General features: G+C 36.7%; 1 protein-coding gene across 1 annotated transcript; it reads right to left on the reverse strand.

Annotated features, from left to right (window-relative positions):
* Window positions 1-1198: 1198 nt before the first annotated feature.
* LOC114174278 (clavaminate synthase-like protein At3g21360) lies at window positions 1199-3698 on the reverse strand. Its single transcript, XM_028059092.2, has 3 exons — window positions 3258-3698; window positions 2384-2640; window positions 1199-1769 (listed from the first exon to the last, which is right to left on the reverse strand). The coding sequence occupies exons 1-3, from the start codon at window positions 3621-3623 to the stop codon at window positions 1424-1426; spliced, it is 969 nt and encodes a 322-aa protein (XP_027914893.1). The 5' UTR covers window positions 3624-3698; the 3' UTR covers window positions 1199-1423.
* Window positions 3699-18207: the final 14509 nt, after the last annotated feature.

Genomic DNA, 18207 nt, shown 5'->3' on the forward strand with positions numbered 1-18207 from the left:
TAACTCTCATCCTTGGAGAGCAAGTTTGAGAAGCTTCTAGGCTTTTCTAGAGTAGACACACTACTCTTGGCCCATTTGGCCCAATTCCCCTTTTTGGTCCAAAATTACTTCTAAAGCCCAATTTCCTCTAAGGCCCAATACATGGTCCAAAGAAAACCCTATTCTACTGGGCCCAAAATACAAAGCCCAAAATAAAATCCTAATCTAGTATTTACAAGCAAAATGTCCTAGGGTAGGTCTTCACATCTTCCTTGGCCCATGTGAAGTTCATCTTGGGCCTTGCATGCGCATTTAAGGCCCATTCCTCTTGTATTCTCCTAGCCATGACTCTTGTTGTAGGTCCTTTGGCTCGAGGCATCTCATCATTTTGGCTCGATAAACTAAAATGAAAAAAAGATTTTTACACCTATTTTACAAATGAAAGAAAATATAATGAAAGTACATTCTAATATAAAATTAGAATCAAAGTAAATTTCATTCCACAAATATGAAATTTTTATTTACTTAAAACCATTAGAGATAATTCTCATACAAGCCTCTGAGCTTTTAGTTTCAGGTTAAGGGGTTTTTTAAGAATACGTCAATCATACATATGTCAAATTGTACGAGGATGCCATTGACCAAATTAGTTGACAGTACTGAGAGTATTGTAGTTGGTAAATAAATTCTGTCATATACGTGGATTTTGTGAACCACGAAGTCTTCTTATGAAGACATGTAGTCACTTGAGGAAAAAATCATAATAAATGAGATCACTTAGCCTATAACACATAATTTCTTGGAAATCAAGTAAGATAATTAACATAAATAGTAGATCCCATTAACATATTCAATGACTTTTTTTTCTTTTAATTAACATAAAAGGACATATAATTTTGATTAATTTTTTAGTTGGTTTCTTTTATATATATATATATATATATATATATATATATATATTTTAAATAATTAAAGATAGTCATGAACACATGAAAATTTAGAGAAGTTACGTCCCCTCCTATTAACTAAGATAAATGCGAAATTATAATTATTGTTAGGATATGGCAAGAAACACTAAATGCCCTTGTTAGGATGTAGGAATCCCCCTGGAGACTTTAGCTACGACATAACCAATAATATAAAGTATTAGAAAAAAAAAATAAAGTACGATTTTTCATTTCTCGTTATTGATATATATAATACTCTGCTGGACATATAATGATGCAAACATATTCTAACAATTTTGTATACAACTTAATATTCACATATTATTTGGTTTGGTGGTTCTTTATAAGTAGGTTCTGCAGAGAAGTAATTATTCAAGAAATGATGGATACACTGCTTTTTCCTTGTCATATATTGGTGAAATGACAAACTTATTCATAGCTTTTATCCTCCACACCCTTTCTCTCTTAGCATATAATTTGAATACCATAATATCCAATTACTTGCATGTGGCAACAAGGACTTTCCTTGGAGGAAGGGAAGGCCTTCTACCATGAAGCAAAGCATAGTTATCAAAGAACAGAACATCCCCTTTCTCCCATTTGAACTGTATGCTCTCTTCTTCAATTATCTCTTCACATCTTTTCACTACATGTTCTGGAATCTCTGTTCCATCAGCCATCATTGCGGAGCTAAGTTCCTTCCCATACATCCCTACCAATGTGTTAAACCACATTTTTCTTCCCTTCCTTCCCTCAAATACCTTGGTTAAATTTCTTGGTCCAAGTATTGTCTTCACCCCCCCATTTGGAAGCCACTCCATCTCCATTCCTAGAGCTTTTGCTCTGCAACAGTTTTTCAATCAAAACTTGTAAGGTTCAATGACCCAAATACAGATTTTCATTGGATTCTGTGTTTAAGTTCTTACAAGACTAAAAGCCTTTACATGCATAGTTGCAGCCTATTCATTTACTCATTATTGCTTCATTGGATCTTTATTTTTATAATAAAGAAATAATACTAGTTGAATCATGCTCTTTTGACACATTTTCTACAAGAAAAAAGTAAGTATTATTTGAATTGTGTCATGAACTTTCTCATTTAACACACTCGTTGCAAGAAAAACTTATTCGTCTTTCGACGGGATTTTATCAAAGAGATTCAACACTAATGAAACACGAGTCAAATACACATAAGAGATTGACATCACCTTCTACCTAATATTAAGATAATGAGTTTATGTTTTTTTTTATTATACGATGTTCCACTTTCTTATTTTTATCGAACGTACTCAACACTTATTGTATGGATTGAGATAGTGTAGGCTAAAGCAATCTCTATGCAACATGTTATTAATGCCTCTAATATGTAGATTGAAAGGGATCAAATAGTCTTAGACAATGCATGCATGTACAAAACTAGTTCATATTATGTGTTGGCATTTGACGGAAGAACACACCTTTCCTCAGCTACTTTGCGATCTGAGGTACCAAAGGCATCTTCCCAACCTCTACCTCTCATGGAGGAGTTATCATTCTGAGTACTACGAGCTATAAACGAATACTTCAAACCCTTCTCCTCCATCTGCTTCACCTCTTCCGGGAACTCTTTTACCATCCTTTCTGTCACTTTGAAGCTTGGAACAAAAGGGGTCTCTCCTCCTTCAGGAGGAGGTATCTCACAAAAGAGTATCACTTTCTTGGGAAATTCCTTGATCTGGAAATTAAATCATCAAATTTTATTACCAGTTTTTCATTGAGATTATAGTGTTGATCGTTTAGGAAAAACATGGAAGTTCCTCCATGATGTAACAGCTGAACTAAAAATAGATGTTGACATTTGCTGTTCAAGGATACAATACCAGTTCAACTATTTTTATTAAATAATCACAGTGCTTGTTTCTCATCATATCATCACTTTCTGGCCCAATTATAGTGTGTGCAAATGTACGAAGGACGAGTTAAGCAAAATATTTTAATATCAGGAAAAGAAGAATATGCAGAGAATATTGTCAAACATTGTCTATTAGTGATATTATTTATATACATAATTTTATTTCTATACACTACAACTTGGTCAAACAGATTGATTATCAGATTAACTGATGGAAATCATTGGCTGAAAAGGTTCTCTATACTGCATATTGGTCAAACAAGATCTCAGAATTTTTAGTTGGAACATCATAGTAATTAACTGAAATTAGAGTTGGCAACAAGAATACATGAAATCTGTTTGAAAGTGCTTATTAGAAATGATTATATGATACTGATATCAAGAAAGTGGTTAAGTGCATGACACATTATGGTGCTAATGTGAATGTGTAGTTGACTTACCAGAACCATTTCATGGTGATAGTATATGAACTCTGAGAGGGGTCCTTCATTAGCAGTCCACACCCTTTTGTAGATATGTGTACGAGGTGCTGGTCCAACATAACGAATGTCTTCCCACCCAAATGTTTCTACGATTTCATTAAAGTCCTCAGCATTTTTGACATCAAAACCTCTGAGGAGAACAGCACTGTTCTTGATTATCATTTGCTCAAACCAGTCTTTGTTGTTCTCCAGAGCCAAGAGCAAGGATTCAATGTCACTCTTGGTTGATGCAGGAGGTTCTAGCACCAAGGGCATGGTTTCCCCATCTACTACTTTTTCTCCCTCACATTTTCCCACCTTGAATTCCTTGCAAGAAAACCCCATCTTAATGCCTCCTATCACTCTTATTGCAAATAGTTTATGCAGAGTTTATTAACCTGTGTGGTTTTTGCATTCAAAAGGCTTGTGTATATATATATAACATAGTAGTGGTTGGTGTTGACAATTGCAATGCTAAAATAACAAGAGGATCTTTTGTCATTGGTCTAGAGGGATTCTTCTTGTCCTTATATATCTGTTCATATGTTTTGCAAGGAAATAAAGATGCTCAATTTGCTAGTTATTGAGAATTGAAACTTATCTTAATTTCTTTTTTGTTCCAATTTCGTATACTGTTATGCCAAAACATGCCAAATTGCTAGCGGCACAAGTAATTTATAAAGTGTTTGAATGACTATGATTGGGTTAGAGCCAAAAAAAGTGATATGATCGATTATAATACCCGAACCCAACACGCAATGTTCTTAGTAATTATCTCTGAACATTGCTTGAGAAACTCAGATTGTGATTGTGACTTGTGATGAAGCCAAGTAATCCTGTCATTTGGTTCATAAAATTATCATTAAAATTAACCTAGAAAGATTCTTTTAAATAACTATTTGTTGAATTTTGGGAAGTTCTAAAGTTAGTGAGATTGTACTGTAAGATGAAATTTGTTGTTCCATAGCCAGAAAGCATTTGCTAGATGGCCTATGCCAGAGAAATCTCTTACTAAATCACACCAGTTTGTTCAGGTTTGATAGAATTTTATGTTAAAGAAGTAGATATTAAATCTAATTCAATTTTATAAAATTAAAAATTAGTCGAGGCAATGAGGTTTACTTATATGTAGAATCTTCAAGGCATCTCTGATACTGAGATACATATTTTAAGCACAAAACTAGATGCAGTGGTGATCTCATGATAACCTAATCAGTGGATTACATGATAAATCTAATAAAAATTTAATATAAATTTTGAATGATTCTGATATTATATTAAATTTAATTTAACCGTATAAAATTAGTTTGTAAAATAAAATTTATATCCACCTATGTATATTATAAAATTACCTTAATTAATGTGAAATATCTAACATTATAAATCACATTAATCATAAGTGTTTCGTTTTCCTTTTTCATATAATGTTTTTTTCAAAGGGATGAAATCACAAGAACATAATACAATCGGATCAGGTGCTGATGTTGTTTTTAATCAGCAGACTGTAAAATCAAATCAGATATTATAATAAAGAATTGTATATCTATAGATTTTAACCTTCATAAAATATGCAGTCCGACAGACTAATTATTTTGAATATTTCATTAGTCACACCATGTCCTTCACTGAAATGAAGTCTCAACTTCAGATTCATATACACTTGTCGTGCTTAAATCAGAGTTTGACCACAAAGTTTCATTTTGTTTGAAACTTCTGACTATAATCAATCAATTTAAGTGCTATCTTCTTCTTGGAGATTGCTCTCGGTATGTGTATGCAATAGTCTAAATAAAAGTCGAAAAGTTAAAGCCAGAAGCACAAGACAATAGAATAATCCAACTTACAATAAGTGCATATTTTGTTTTAAGTTCAGGAAAAACTAAATTTGAAGACAAACAAAAGGAAGTAAGAAGCAAGCAACTCTAAGGCTCTGATAGTACAATTTACAGTACCTTGTAGCCTCACAAATTACTGAATTAAGTGTTGGGTTCTCAATTATATCAATAAGGAAATACAAAGAATAAAATTAAAAAAAAAAACATTTTTATTAAGTTTGAAAGATTCTATGGAATTAATCCAACCAAATTGGCTGAAAATGAAAAAGTAAAGTGGACAATATATGATAAGAAATATCTACACACCCATTACCTAATTTGTGTATTTAAACTGAGGTGCGGAAAGAGAAATGAAATGAACAAAAATAAAAGAAAACAGATAAGAAAGTGAAGTTATTGTAATTAAGGGGAATAGAGTAGAAAATGAGAATAAATTTTAGATTTAACTGATGTGATAGAACAAATTTAATTGTATATTAATATATTTATAGAATAATTTATAAAATAATTTAATGTGAAAAATGAATTTTCAAAATTTAATTTAAATTAAAACCAAATTTATAATAAAATAGAAATTATTATAAAATTTTAATAAAAAAATATATATTTCAAAATAAAAAATACATTAAAAATATTAAAAATTAAATTATTTTATTTTATTTTATTTATTTATTTAATATTTTAATTTTAACATAAGACATATATTAAAAAATAATTTACTATATTAAATGATAATCAATAATATTTTTATATAATCGAGTTTCAACTTCCTTCCCAAATCTTTTTACTCCATCAAAAAAAGTGTAAACCAAATAATGATTTTCACTTAAAATATTTCAGAATTTTTATTTTTAAAATTTTATAAGTAAACATTAAATACGTACCTTAAATAATGTAAAAGTTTTAGTTGAAAATAATATTATTTATTCATGGTTAAACTTTGCTAAAAATATTTTTTGTAAGGTATTATAATAAAAATATGATTCCAATTATAATTGATATGTTGCATCATCACATGTTATGGACCTTTGTATCATTGCTAGGTTTCTATTAACTACAAGTGGCATGTCTTCATTTTTATTTTTTTTACTTTTGTCCAACTTTTAGCTAATATTTTGATGTTAGTGATGATAGGATACATTGCACCTGTGATGCATGTTTCATTTCATTTAAATGGAAAGACGAATGAAATAGCGTTATGCAATATAATGGTGGTGTCAACCGGATCATCTAAAAAAAATTAAATAAGTTTATCTGACATTTCAAGTGCATTTCATTACAGTATTTGAATTGTTTATACTGTTTAACATATTTTCGCTTCAATGTTAACTCAAATATTATCATTATCATAAAATACGTTTAAAATGTTAAATAAACTTAACAAAATTTGGTAAGAATGACTAAATCCACGTATTTATAAAGATGAAAGACTAAATTGGTACAAAATTTCGAAGAGGGACTAATTCCAAAATTCACTAAAACTTGAGGGAACAAAAACTTATTTAACCCAAAAAATAAAATCTCTTTTACAATAATTTCTGATTTGTAATTTTGGAAAAAATTTTCCTGCATAGCACACTTAACTTTTGCATACTATTAATAATATTTACTCCTATAGCATTATTTGTGGCATAGGTCTATGTTCCTGCGGAGAACAAATAAGAGATGTCAGACACAAATATCACCTTACCTCAATCCGCAATCTCTCTAGTAAGCTTTCTTCCGACTTGCATATGTTATCTGCTGGTGTCCTGGCTTGGACCGATTTGGACCTAGGAGGGGTTACCTGGAGAGGAGACTCTGACGCTCAAGTCAGCTAAGAATGCTCAGAAAGTTAAATCTCGTGATTAAGGGATTAATGAATGCGTATCTTTAATTCGTGAGGTCCATGCATATTTATAAATATTAATTATGTCTGGCCACGTCATGGGCTGGGCTTTTGATTGGACCGTAGATGGGCCTAGGCCAAGCCCAGGCCCCACAGTTTGGTTATATTGGGCCCTAGGGTCCTGGTTGGTGTTGGCAGGGGGAGCCTTTCTTCCATAAACGAAGAACAATTTTGATGATGTCTACTGATCTAGGATAAAACGTAGCTTGGTCCAGTTAGGTTATGCATTAGGAAATTAGCTTCTCTTTATCATTTGTATTTCAGGCTTGTTGTGTAACTCTGTATATGATTAGTTCTTTAACTAATGGATTAGCTGTGAGTATTGTACTAAGTAAGTGAAAATATACTCACGATAATCGATTAGGTAAATAGCTAATTGAATTAGTGACAGCAAAAACCTTTGTATAAAAGCTGTTTTGTAATCTGTTTTGGGTCTGGAATTTTTGAGATAGATCACGCAGTCTTCATCTGGGAAAGAGCAATCTGAGAGACACAAGAGCTTCAGAAGATTCTGCAATAACCCAAGCACAGATCCAAGAATGATTGATGGTTGACTCTACCATGATGGATCTTGCTTGATTCAAGGAGCATCAAGTCAAATCTGCACAACTTAGGTGTTTTCGTTTCTTGTTTTGTTTTCTGTATCTTTGATTACAGTAGCTTCAGTGGTTGAAGTGTGGACCTAGGTGCAATTGTGTGGATGCATTGCTCCTAGGGGAAGTTCTTGATTGTTGAATCAAGTTCTTGGGTTTTGGGGTTAGAATTACATAGGTGTGCTTGTAATTCTTGGAACCTTTGTGTTTAGTGGAATCCTCCTAAGTGTATTACTTAGGAGAAGACTGGATGTAGATTCGCCTTGAATCGAACCAGTATAAATTGTGTGTTTTGTTTCCTCTTATCTCTTTTAATTCTTCTTGATTGTCTTAAAACAGTCCATTAACCCAGAACTGTGTGATTGATTAACTAAGCTTTAAACCTTAAAGACTCCTTCAAGATTCACATTAAACAAGTGAGAAACTCATTTATCAACACAGATCCCTTTGTGGTTAAGAGTATTGGACAGATCTGTTTTAACAATTGGCACTAGAGCTGGTTAATCGCACGCTAATCGATTAGAAAGATCCTGTTATGTCTAATACATCTCAAACCTTTGCTGAAGGGGCATCCATTAACAGGCCCCCTCTGTTTGCTGGGGAAAATTATCCCTTCTGGAAAATTCGAATGAAAATCTTTCTTGAATCAGTAAACAAAGGGGTATGGGATGCAGTGGTGAATGGACCTTTTAAACCAATTAAAATAGTGGATGGAGAGACTTTTCCTAAAGAATTCTCACAATGGACCCCTGATGAGAATAAGAGGGCACATTATGATGTTAGAGCCAAAAATATTATATCTTCTGCACTAACTTTGGATGAATTTTACAGGGTATCCGTGTGTGAATCAGCCAAAGAAATGTGGGATGTCTTGGAAGTAACCCATGAGGGCACAAATGAAGTCAAAAGGGCAAGGAAGAATACTCTCATTCAAGAATATGAGATGTTCAGAATGAAGACTGGAGAAAGCATCTGTGATGTGCAGAAAAGATTTACACATATAGTAAATCATCTTCTAGCTCTTTGCAAGACTTTTGACAAAGAGGAACTAAATATCAAAATCTTGAAGAGTTTAAATAGGACATGGCAGCCCAAAGTGACAGCAATTTCTGAATCTAGAGACCTCACTAGCATGAACATAGCCACTCTCTTTGAAAAATTAAGGGAACATGAATTAGAGCTTGGAAGACTCAAGGAAGAAGAGGATGGAGAAAAGAGGCACACTATAGCCTTGAAGAGTGCAGTGAAATCTGCAGTAAAACAGAAAAGGGCAGATTCTGCAGATGACTCCAATGATGGAAACTCTGACAGTGAAGCTTTGAGCTTAATGGTGAAAAAGTTTTCAAAATTTTTGAAGTACAAGAACAAGACCAACAACAATTATGCAGGGAACAAGAGGCAGACCAGATCTGGAACTCAAACCTGCTATGAATGTGGTAAGACAGGACACATCAAAGCTGATTGTCCAGTGCTGAAAATGAAGCAGAAACTGGATGAGAAAAATGAGGCAGAGAAGCACATGAAGAAGAAGAGAGCCTACATTGCATGGGAGGAAAATGACTCCAGCACATCCAGTGATTCAGATGATAGCACTGAAGAGGAGAATAATCTGTGTCTGATGGCTAAAGCTGAAACATCCATTAAAGCAGAATCATCCAAAAACAGTGTAAGTAATTTCACATCTGACCATGAGGAAAATGACTATGATGAACTGCTTGATGCCTTTAATGAACTGCATAAGGAAGCCACAAAACTACAAAAGTCAAATAGCAGACGTAAAGGAGAGATTAAATGGCTGGAGGGTAGAATAAAGCAGTTAGAAGAGGAAAATGAGAATCTAACAACTTGCTTGGAAAAATTAGAACAATCTGAAAACCACTCCAGGTCTAGATGTAGGAACTGTCCAGGACAGCTAGAGAAGATAGAGTACTTAATGAAAACACTATCAAAATTCACTCTAGGAAGATCCAACCTAGATGCTGTTTTAGGATCCCAAAGGAGTGTGCTGAATAAAGAGGGAATTGGTTATAGTGGCAACCCTAATCGATTATCGTGCAGAAACTTTCTCAACATCAGCAAACCATCCTCCATTATCTGCACCTATTGTTCTGAACCTGGTCATTTCTCCACGTCCTGCTACTTTAAAAACAGTGGGGTTCCTAGAGGGAAATTCAAATGGGTGCCTAAGAGAACTGCAACACAGTCTAACACAAGAGGACCCAAGTTTGTTTGGGTACCTGCTTCATCAAAATAATCTGTTTTGCAGGAAAATGCTGAAGTTAAGGAGGCTATGTGGTATCTGGACAGTGGCTGCTCTAGACACATGACAGGTGATAGCTCTAAATTCAGCAAAATCTCATACAAAGTAAGTGGACATGTCACGTATGGTGACAACAACAGAGGTAGGATTCTTGGTTCTGGAAAGGTAAAGTCATCTTCAGCTGTGGAAATTGAGGATGTTCTGTTGGTGGATGGGCTTAAGCACAATCTTCTTAGCATTAGCCAACTTTGTGATAAAAATCTGAAAGTAATCTTTGAAGCTCATCACTGCTTAATCTGTCATGCATCCACAAATGAACTGGTTTTTGTTGGAAAAAGGATTCAGAACATATACATGGTGGACTTTGAAAACACTTCTTTTGATTCAATTGCATGCCTCTTTGCTAAAAATAATGAACCTTGGATTTGGCATAAAAGACTTGCACACATACATATGGGTCACCTAAATAAACTTGTGTCAAAGAAGTTAGTCATTGGATTGCCTGATATAAAGTTTAAGACAGACAAGCTGTGTGATGCATGCCAAAAAGGTAAACAAGTAAAAACATCCTTTAAGTCAAAACTGCATATCTCCACTTCTAATCCATTAGAACTGTTACACATGGACTTGTTTGGACCTTCTAGAACCAGAAGCCTAGGAGGAAATTACTATGCGCTTGTTCTTGTGGATGACTATTCTCGCTTTACTTGGACCTTCTTTATCTCATCTAAGAGTGACACCTTCTCAGTTTTTAGGAAATTTGCCAAAATTGTTCAAAATGAGAAATACTTGAAAATCAAAGCAATTCGAAGTGACCATGGGGGTGAGTTTCAAAATGAGTCTTTTGAAAAGTTTTGTGAAAATCATGGTATCTCCCATAATTTCTCAGCCCCTAGAACGCCACAACAGAATGGCGTGGTTGAGAGAAAAAATCGATCTTTGGAAGAGTTGGAAAGGACAATGCTCAATGACAACTCTCTCCTAAAGTACTTTTGGGCAGATGCTGTAAGTACAGCCTGCCACGTTCTGAACAGGGTGTTAATTAGGCCTATTTTGAAACTTACTCCCTATGAGATCTACAAAGGTAGAAAACCTAACGTATCTTATTTCAAAGCTTTTGGTTGCAAATGTTTCATACTAAATAATGGAAAATCAAACATTGGCAAGTTTGATCCTAAGGCTGATGAAGGCATCTTCTTAGGTTATTCCTCCTCTAGTAAAGCCTATCGTGTCTATAACAAAAGAACATTAACCATAATGGAATCCATTCATGTTGCATTTGATGAAAATATTGATAATCACGCAGCTAATTCCTCTGGGTCAAGAAATAGTGCAGATTTAAATGATACAGGTGCAGATTTGACACACCATGAGCCTGAAGCAACAGCAGAATTACCACCTGGAGCAGCTGAGGCCTCCACCTCTGCAGCAGACTTACCCGCTGACTGGACAGTGCCCAAAGACATGTCTCTTGACAACATCATAGGGGATATTTCTAAAGGCGTTTCCACACGCAGGCAGCTAGGCCAGTTCTGTCTAAACGTAGCATTTGTCTCCCAACTTGAGCCAAAATCAGTGAATGATGCTCTCAAGGATGAACACTGGTTTTTAGCAATGCAGGACGAACTGGATCAATTCAAGAGAAATGATGTTTGGGATCTTGTTCCAAGAACTCAATCACAGCAAATCATAGGCACCAAGTGGGTTTTTCGCAACAAGCTGGATGACTCTGGTGTGATTATTAAGAATAAGGCTAGATTTGTAGCCAAAGGATACTGTCAAGAAGAAGGGATTGATTATGATGAGACCTATGCTCCTGTAGCACGACTTGAGGCCATCCGAATTCTTCTTGCCATCTCATCCTTACTCAAATTCAAGCTCTTTCAAATGGATGTGAAGAGCGCCTTCCTAAACGGCTTCATTAAGGAAGAAGTCTATGTGGCACAACCCCCTGGTTTCACAGACTATGAGTTTCCAGATCATGTGTATAAGTTAAAAAAAGCTCTCTATGGACTTAAGCAAGCCCCTCGCTCATGGTATGAGAGGCTAAGTGAATTTCTGATTCAAAATAGTTTTCGAAGAGGGCAGGTGGATTCTACTCTCTTCATTAAGAAAGCCAAAAATGATCTACTATTTGTTCAAATTTATGTGGATGACATCATTTTTGGTTCAACAAATCCTAGTCTTTGCAAAGATTTCTCAAAAACCATGCAAGATGAGTTTGAAATATCCATGATGGGGGAGCTGCACTTCTTTCTAGGACTCCAAATTAAGCAGGGAAGGCATGGACTCTTTATTCATCAATCTAAATACTGCACTGAGCTACTAAAAAAGTTTCACATGGAAGCTTGCAAGGAATCATCAACCCCTATGGCTACAAATTGCTATCTAGACTGTGATGAAACAGGGCCTGCAGTGGATCAGACTAAATATCGTGGAATGATTGGATCACTTCTCTATCTCACAGCTAGCCGTCCAGATATTATGCACAGTGTGTGTGTATGTGCCAGATTCCAGTCCTGTCCCAAAGAATCACACCTAACTGCTGTCAAACGCATTTTTAAATACCTTAAGGGCACTAGAAATCTGGGTCTGTGGTATCCTCATGGCTCAAATATCTCCTTAGTAGGGTACAGCGATTCAGATTTTGGTGGTTGCAAAACTGACAGGAAGAGCACCAGTGGCACCTGCCATCTCCTAGGTGGTTCTCTAATTTCATGGCACTCAAAAAAACAGGCCTGTGTTGCTCTGTCCACTACTGAAGCAGAATATATAGCTGCTGGCAGCTGCTGCGCTCAATCTATTTGGATTAAGAACCAGCTTGAGGATTATGGCATTTACCTCAATCACATTCCATTAAAATGTGACAATACCAGTGCAATTAATCTTACAAAAAATCCTGTACTGCATTCCAAGACCAAACATATTGAAATCCGCCACCACTTTATCAGAGATCATGTATCCAAGGGAGAGTGCAAGGTCGAGTACATTGACACACAACATCAACTAGCAGACATCTTCACTAAACCTCTGGCCAGAGAGAGATTTTACACTCTTCGAAATGAATTGGGTATTTTGGACATCACTTGCTCAAATTAATTCTGTCTCCTTAACTGCTGTTTGTGTGTGTGTATCATTCTTGTGTTACTGCTGTATGTATATTACTTTTCTACTACAATTAAGTCCAATCTCAAATCATATGCATTCTGTTTCTGGTTTCTGCATCTACCTGTATGTCCAACTTGTTCAAACTGTATAGCTGCTTACCTAATCTTAGTCCTAATTCATTATCGTGCCTTGTCTGAAGCCTAGTTTTAAGCTAAGTTCTGCATCACATAGTTACTACTTAATTTCTTAAAAAGAAGCCCGATAATCCATTAGGTAAGTAAATTCCCTGCTCTTAATAGCAGCCTTAACTTCTGCTCCTAGGACCCTGGTACTTTCTAATCCCTCAAAAACCCTAGGTCCCCCTCCCCTCTCCACATCTGCTCCGCCGTCACCTACACCCTCCACCACTCCGCCATGGCATCCTCCTCTACCTCTCGCAAACGTGTCAAGCGCATGGCCACCAAGCAATGGGATCCTGACATTGATGGTTGGATCAGTGATAGCGCCGCTCAAGAACACTTCAATGAATCCTTCCGCAATCGCAAAATCATCAACCACAAGCATGTTGAAATATCCTTCTTTCGCAATCACGGCTTTACCTTCCCAGAGCTTATCTCCCACCAACACCTAGACACGTTCGTTCAACTCACCGGTGACATTTACCCCGATTTGGTTAGGGTTTTCTACGCAAATCTCGCATGTCAAGATGATCTCCTCATCTCGCGTGTCAAAGGGGTAGACATTTACCTCACTACAGATGTTTGGACTGACATCGCTGGCTTTCGCATCTCTGGCATTCCAGCCCATCGAGGGTTTCCTGGGGCAAATCGCTTGGATGTATACCAGGGTTGCTTGAGGGATCCCAAAGCCAAACGCGATTACAGTATTTTTCGCGCTGGTGGGATGAAGAAGGATGAGCGCGTACTCGCGTTCTTAACTGCCTGGATTCTGGTTCCCTGCAACGGCAACCATGCTCAACTCACCACAGAGGACGTCTTCCTTCTCCATGCCTTCAAGTCAAATGTTCTTGTAGACTGATACAATGCAGAAAGCCATCAAGTTACCCAATTATCCTCTGCCCTATGCTGTATTCGTGTGCAAAATTCTCGAGCTTTACAAAGTGGACTTCTCTAGCGAGGCTTCCTACACTCCAAATCACACAAGTCTGATTGGGGCAAATGCCCTTCATCACATGGGAATGTCTTTTAGGGGCAACGCCTGGCGCTTCAAGGATGAACCGGATAGTGACCCTGAGGATACTGCTGATGCCTCTTCCCCTGCCACAAGGACTCGTTACGAGCAGGACATGTTGCGCATGGTCACGGCTCTTTTTGATCAGCATCACATCTGGACGACAAAACTGGAGTCCATTGAGCACCAGCTAACCTCTGTTCAACAACAACTGGCGCAACTCAACACTGGTCGTGCCTCACCTACTCCTGAAGCTGCTGTGGACACTGCAGAAGGTAGTGAGAGTGAGCATTTTGAGGATGCCACTGACGACGAATAGCCTAGCCTTCTACCCACACACCTCCCTTTTGTGTACCATCCTTCATAGCTTCAGTCTGTAGCTCTTGACCTTAGGATCTTAGTAGTCCTAGCAGGGTGTGTGTTTCCTTGTTGTAGTCATCCTAGCATCCTAGCTACCTTAGCCTAGGAATATTTTGGTTTCAACTCTAATGTGTTATATACTATACTTACTCTGGATGCTATGCAAAGTTATTATCCTGGTTGTTATGCATTATCTATTGCTGCGTCTTTTACTTTGCTATGCCTTTTTTGCTACTGTCCAAAAAGGGGGAGAATTATCTTGCCACTGCATTGGTAGGCTATACTGATAGGGGGAGCATAAAATGAAAGTGATATCTGTTATATGCCTATGCTGTTGTTTGCATTGTGTGCCTGTACTGTGTACTGCTGTTGGTGTTTGCTTAATGTGCTGCAGGTAGGTTTATCTTAATCCATGTTTTGGACATCATCAAAAAGGGGGAGATTGTTGGCAGGGGGAGCCTTTCTTCCATAAACGAAGAACAATTTTGATGATGTCTACTGATCTAGGATAAAACATAGCTTGGTCCAGTTAGGTTATGCATTAGGAAATTAGCTTCTCTTTATCATTTGTATTTCAGGCTTGCTGTGTAACTCTGTATATGATTAGTTCTTTAACTAATGGATTAGCTGTGAGTATTGTACTAAGTAAGTGAAAATATACTCACGATAATCGATTAGGTAAATAGCTAATTGAATTAGTGACAGCAAAAACCTTTGTATAAAAGCTGTTTTGTAATCTGTTTTGGGTCTGGAATTTTTGAGATAGATCACGCAGTCTTCATCTGGGAAAGAGCAATCTGAGAGACACAAGAGCTTCAGAAGATTCTGCAATAACCCAAGCACAGATCCAAGAATGATTGATGGTTGACTCTACCATGATGGATCTTGCTTGATTCAAGGAGCATCAAGTCAAATCTGCACAACTTAGGTGTTTTCGTTTCTTGTTTTGTTTTCTGTATCTTTGATTACAGTAGCTTCAGTGGTTGAAGTGTGGACCTAGGTGCAATTGTGTGGATGCATTGCTCCTAGGGGAAGTTCTTGATTGTTGAATCAAGTTCTTGGGTTTTGGGGTTAGAATTACATAGGTGTGCTTGTAATTCTTGGAACCTTTGTGTTTAGTGGAATCCTCCTAAGTGTATTACTTAGGAGAAGACTGGATGTAGATTCGCCTTGAATCGAACCAGTATAAATTGTGTGTTTTGTTTCCTCTTATCTCTTTTAATTCTTCTTGATTGTCTTAAAACAGTCCATTAACCCAGAACTGTGTGATTGATTAACTAAGCTTTAAACCTTAAAGACTCCTTCAAGATTCACATTAAACAAGTGAGAAACTCATTTATCAACACAGATCCCTTTGTGGTTAAGAGTATTGGACAGATCTGTTTTAACAGTTGGTAGTGTTTTAGGTTTATCAAGTTCTCGTTCGATTTTCTTAAGTTAGTGGCTTAGGCCGCTTACTATTGATTGTTCGACGTACATGATGATTGTTTGCGTCCTTGAGGGGCTATGTAGGCGGATCTCATGGTTGTAGTCAGGTTAGGCCGCCTAGGTGTAGTACACCAGTCCCCCAGCCTGTGCCGGTGTATCTATAGCGGCAAAGGATGATAACTGTTGGTGTGTTTTGTTAGGCCGCCTAGGTATAGTACACCAGTCCCCCAACCTTTAAGTGTGATGAACAGTGTTAAGGCTTGGAATCTGAATCGGTTCGTGGGAGTGATATCGCTGTCGTTAGGCGATCAAATTACCACTACTTTAGCAACTTCAGTATTGCCAGTTAGTAGTGAACAAAATAGTTAGGGTTAAGATAACCCTGAGTCGTCTCACAACGAATACGGAATTGATCTCAAATATTTGATTCTTAAAAATGCAATTAAAACTAGCAACTATAAAAATAGGGGGTTTTGATATGCAAAGAAAATGACACGGAAGATTGTAAACACAGTAATAGTAAATAGGTCAATTCCACTGCTTTTTCTAAATAAGATTCTTCATTGGTTATCTAGAGATTATTGTTAAATTAATTATTGTTGTTGATTTACAAATAAATCAATGTAAAGACTCAATTCATTTGTTGGCATCCTCACTTTTAATCAAAGTACAGTCTCAATTAAAAGTGAGAATTGTTTAGATTGTCCATAGTAAATTTAATCAAAGTACAGTCTCAATTAATTTTACTATGCCTAATCATGTCTATTCCTTTGTTTCTTTACCAAATAGAAAACTTAATTAATCAAAGTAAAGTCTTGACTAATTTTAGTTAAAGTAATTACCTCTAATCAAATTAAAGTCTCAATTATTGGCAAAAACTTATTTAATCAAATGAAAGTTTCTAAAAAAAATCAAAGTAAAGTCTCAATTTAATTTAAAAACCTTTTAACTCATATGATTAGCATGCATGTAGATTTAAAATCATTATTTTCTATTCGATTAAGAAGCAAAGGACATAGATAAACAAAAACCACAACAATAATCAAAATAACAAAACATATAAATTCATCTAACCTCAGAATCCATTTAAGAAATTACAGTGGAATCAACCCTAAAAGCTTAGCCCTTCATGGCTTTGATGAAATACATGATGATATGAAGGAAAGAAAATAAAAGAAAGAATGAGAGATGTGGTGGAGATGGTATCTGCCAAAACCAGAGAGTTCTAAGTGTCTAAGCTGTAAGCTGTAAATTGTAAGTCCCCTTTCTGCTCCCTTAAGTCTCTTTATATAGGCTTCTACTGGACTTTGGGCTTTATCTGTTAGTTGCTAAAATCTTTTATTTTTATTTAATTAATTAGCAACTTAATTTCTGTCCAATTTCCAATTTTGCCCCTCTTATTTAAGCATTTTTACAAAATTGACCAGAATTGACTGCTGACTTTGACCAGTTGACCAGAGTTGACCAGTTGACCAGTTTGACTGTCCTATCAGACGCTGACACGTGGCGCAGAGTACTCTCTCTCCAGAATTAGGGTTTTTGCCCCTTCCTCCTTCCTCCCTTGGCTGTGCGGCTGACGGCAATGGTGGCAGGCTTCTTCTTCTTCTCCGGCGACGCTGCTCCGCAGTGCAGGTTCGTGGTGGCGCAAGGTGTAAACGTTCATCTCGTTCGATCTGCGGCGGTGGCTGCGGAAATGGAGTTTGCGACGCGGTGGTGCGGGAATGATGGCGCGAATGGAAGAAGATGGTGGTGGTGGCCGACGAGATGAAGAGGTGCGGTAATTCGCGGTGGTTGGAAAGAAAGCTTCCATGGTGACTGACGAAGATGGCGGCGGCGGCTGCCGTGGAGGGTGGAAGGAGAGGAGAAAATTAGGGTTAGGGTTTTGGGAGATGAAGATGATGACGTGGCAGCCTTCCATTGGACAGCTTGTTAGTGCAAGGATTGTTGCCACGTGGCTTGCTTTGGTTGGCTAATTTTAAGAGGTGGGGATTGCCACATGGCATAATCTGGTTGAGTGGAGTTTAAGTGGTAGGAGGGGTGCAACTTAGTGAAAACTGGGGGTGCAGAACATGTTTTTGTGGTCCACTTGAGGGAGGAGTGTGCAAATAAAATCTGGGGGTGCATTTAGCTCCTGATTTATTCTTTTTCAGAATTTCTTGATTTTGGACTTATTTTGTAACTTTGAATATTTTAAAATCACACTATTAATTGACCAAAAATAAATTCCAGCTGCATTAACAAACGTTAGAATATCCAATAATATTTT

Source organism: Vigna unguiculata, chromosome 2, assembly GCF_037176805.1.
Source record: "Vigna unguiculata cultivar grain cowpea cultivar isolate G323 ecotype 2 chromosome 2, ASM3717680v1, whole genome shotgun sequence".
In the NCBI taxonomy this organism is placed as follows: Eukaryota; Viridiplantae; Streptophyta; class Magnoliopsida; order Fabales; family Fabaceae; genus Vigna; species Vigna unguiculata.

What these genes read in the sequence shown, in the direction of transcription:
- LOC114174278 (XM_028059092.2), bottom strand. Translation starts at nt 3,623, where the DNA reads ATGGGGTTTTCTTGCAAGGAATTCAAGGTGGGAAAATGTGAGGGAGAA. An exon ending in ATCACCATGAAATGGTTCTG is followed by an intron (nt 2,641 to 3,257) that starts GTAAGTCAACTA and finishes TTTAATTTCCAG; the next exon opens with ATCAAGGAATTTCCCAAGAA. An exon ending in CGCAAAGTAGCTGAGGAAAG is followed by an intron (nt 1,770 to 2,383) that starts GTGTGTTCTTCC and finishes AAACTGTTGCAG; the next exon opens with AGCAAAAGCTCTAGGAATGG.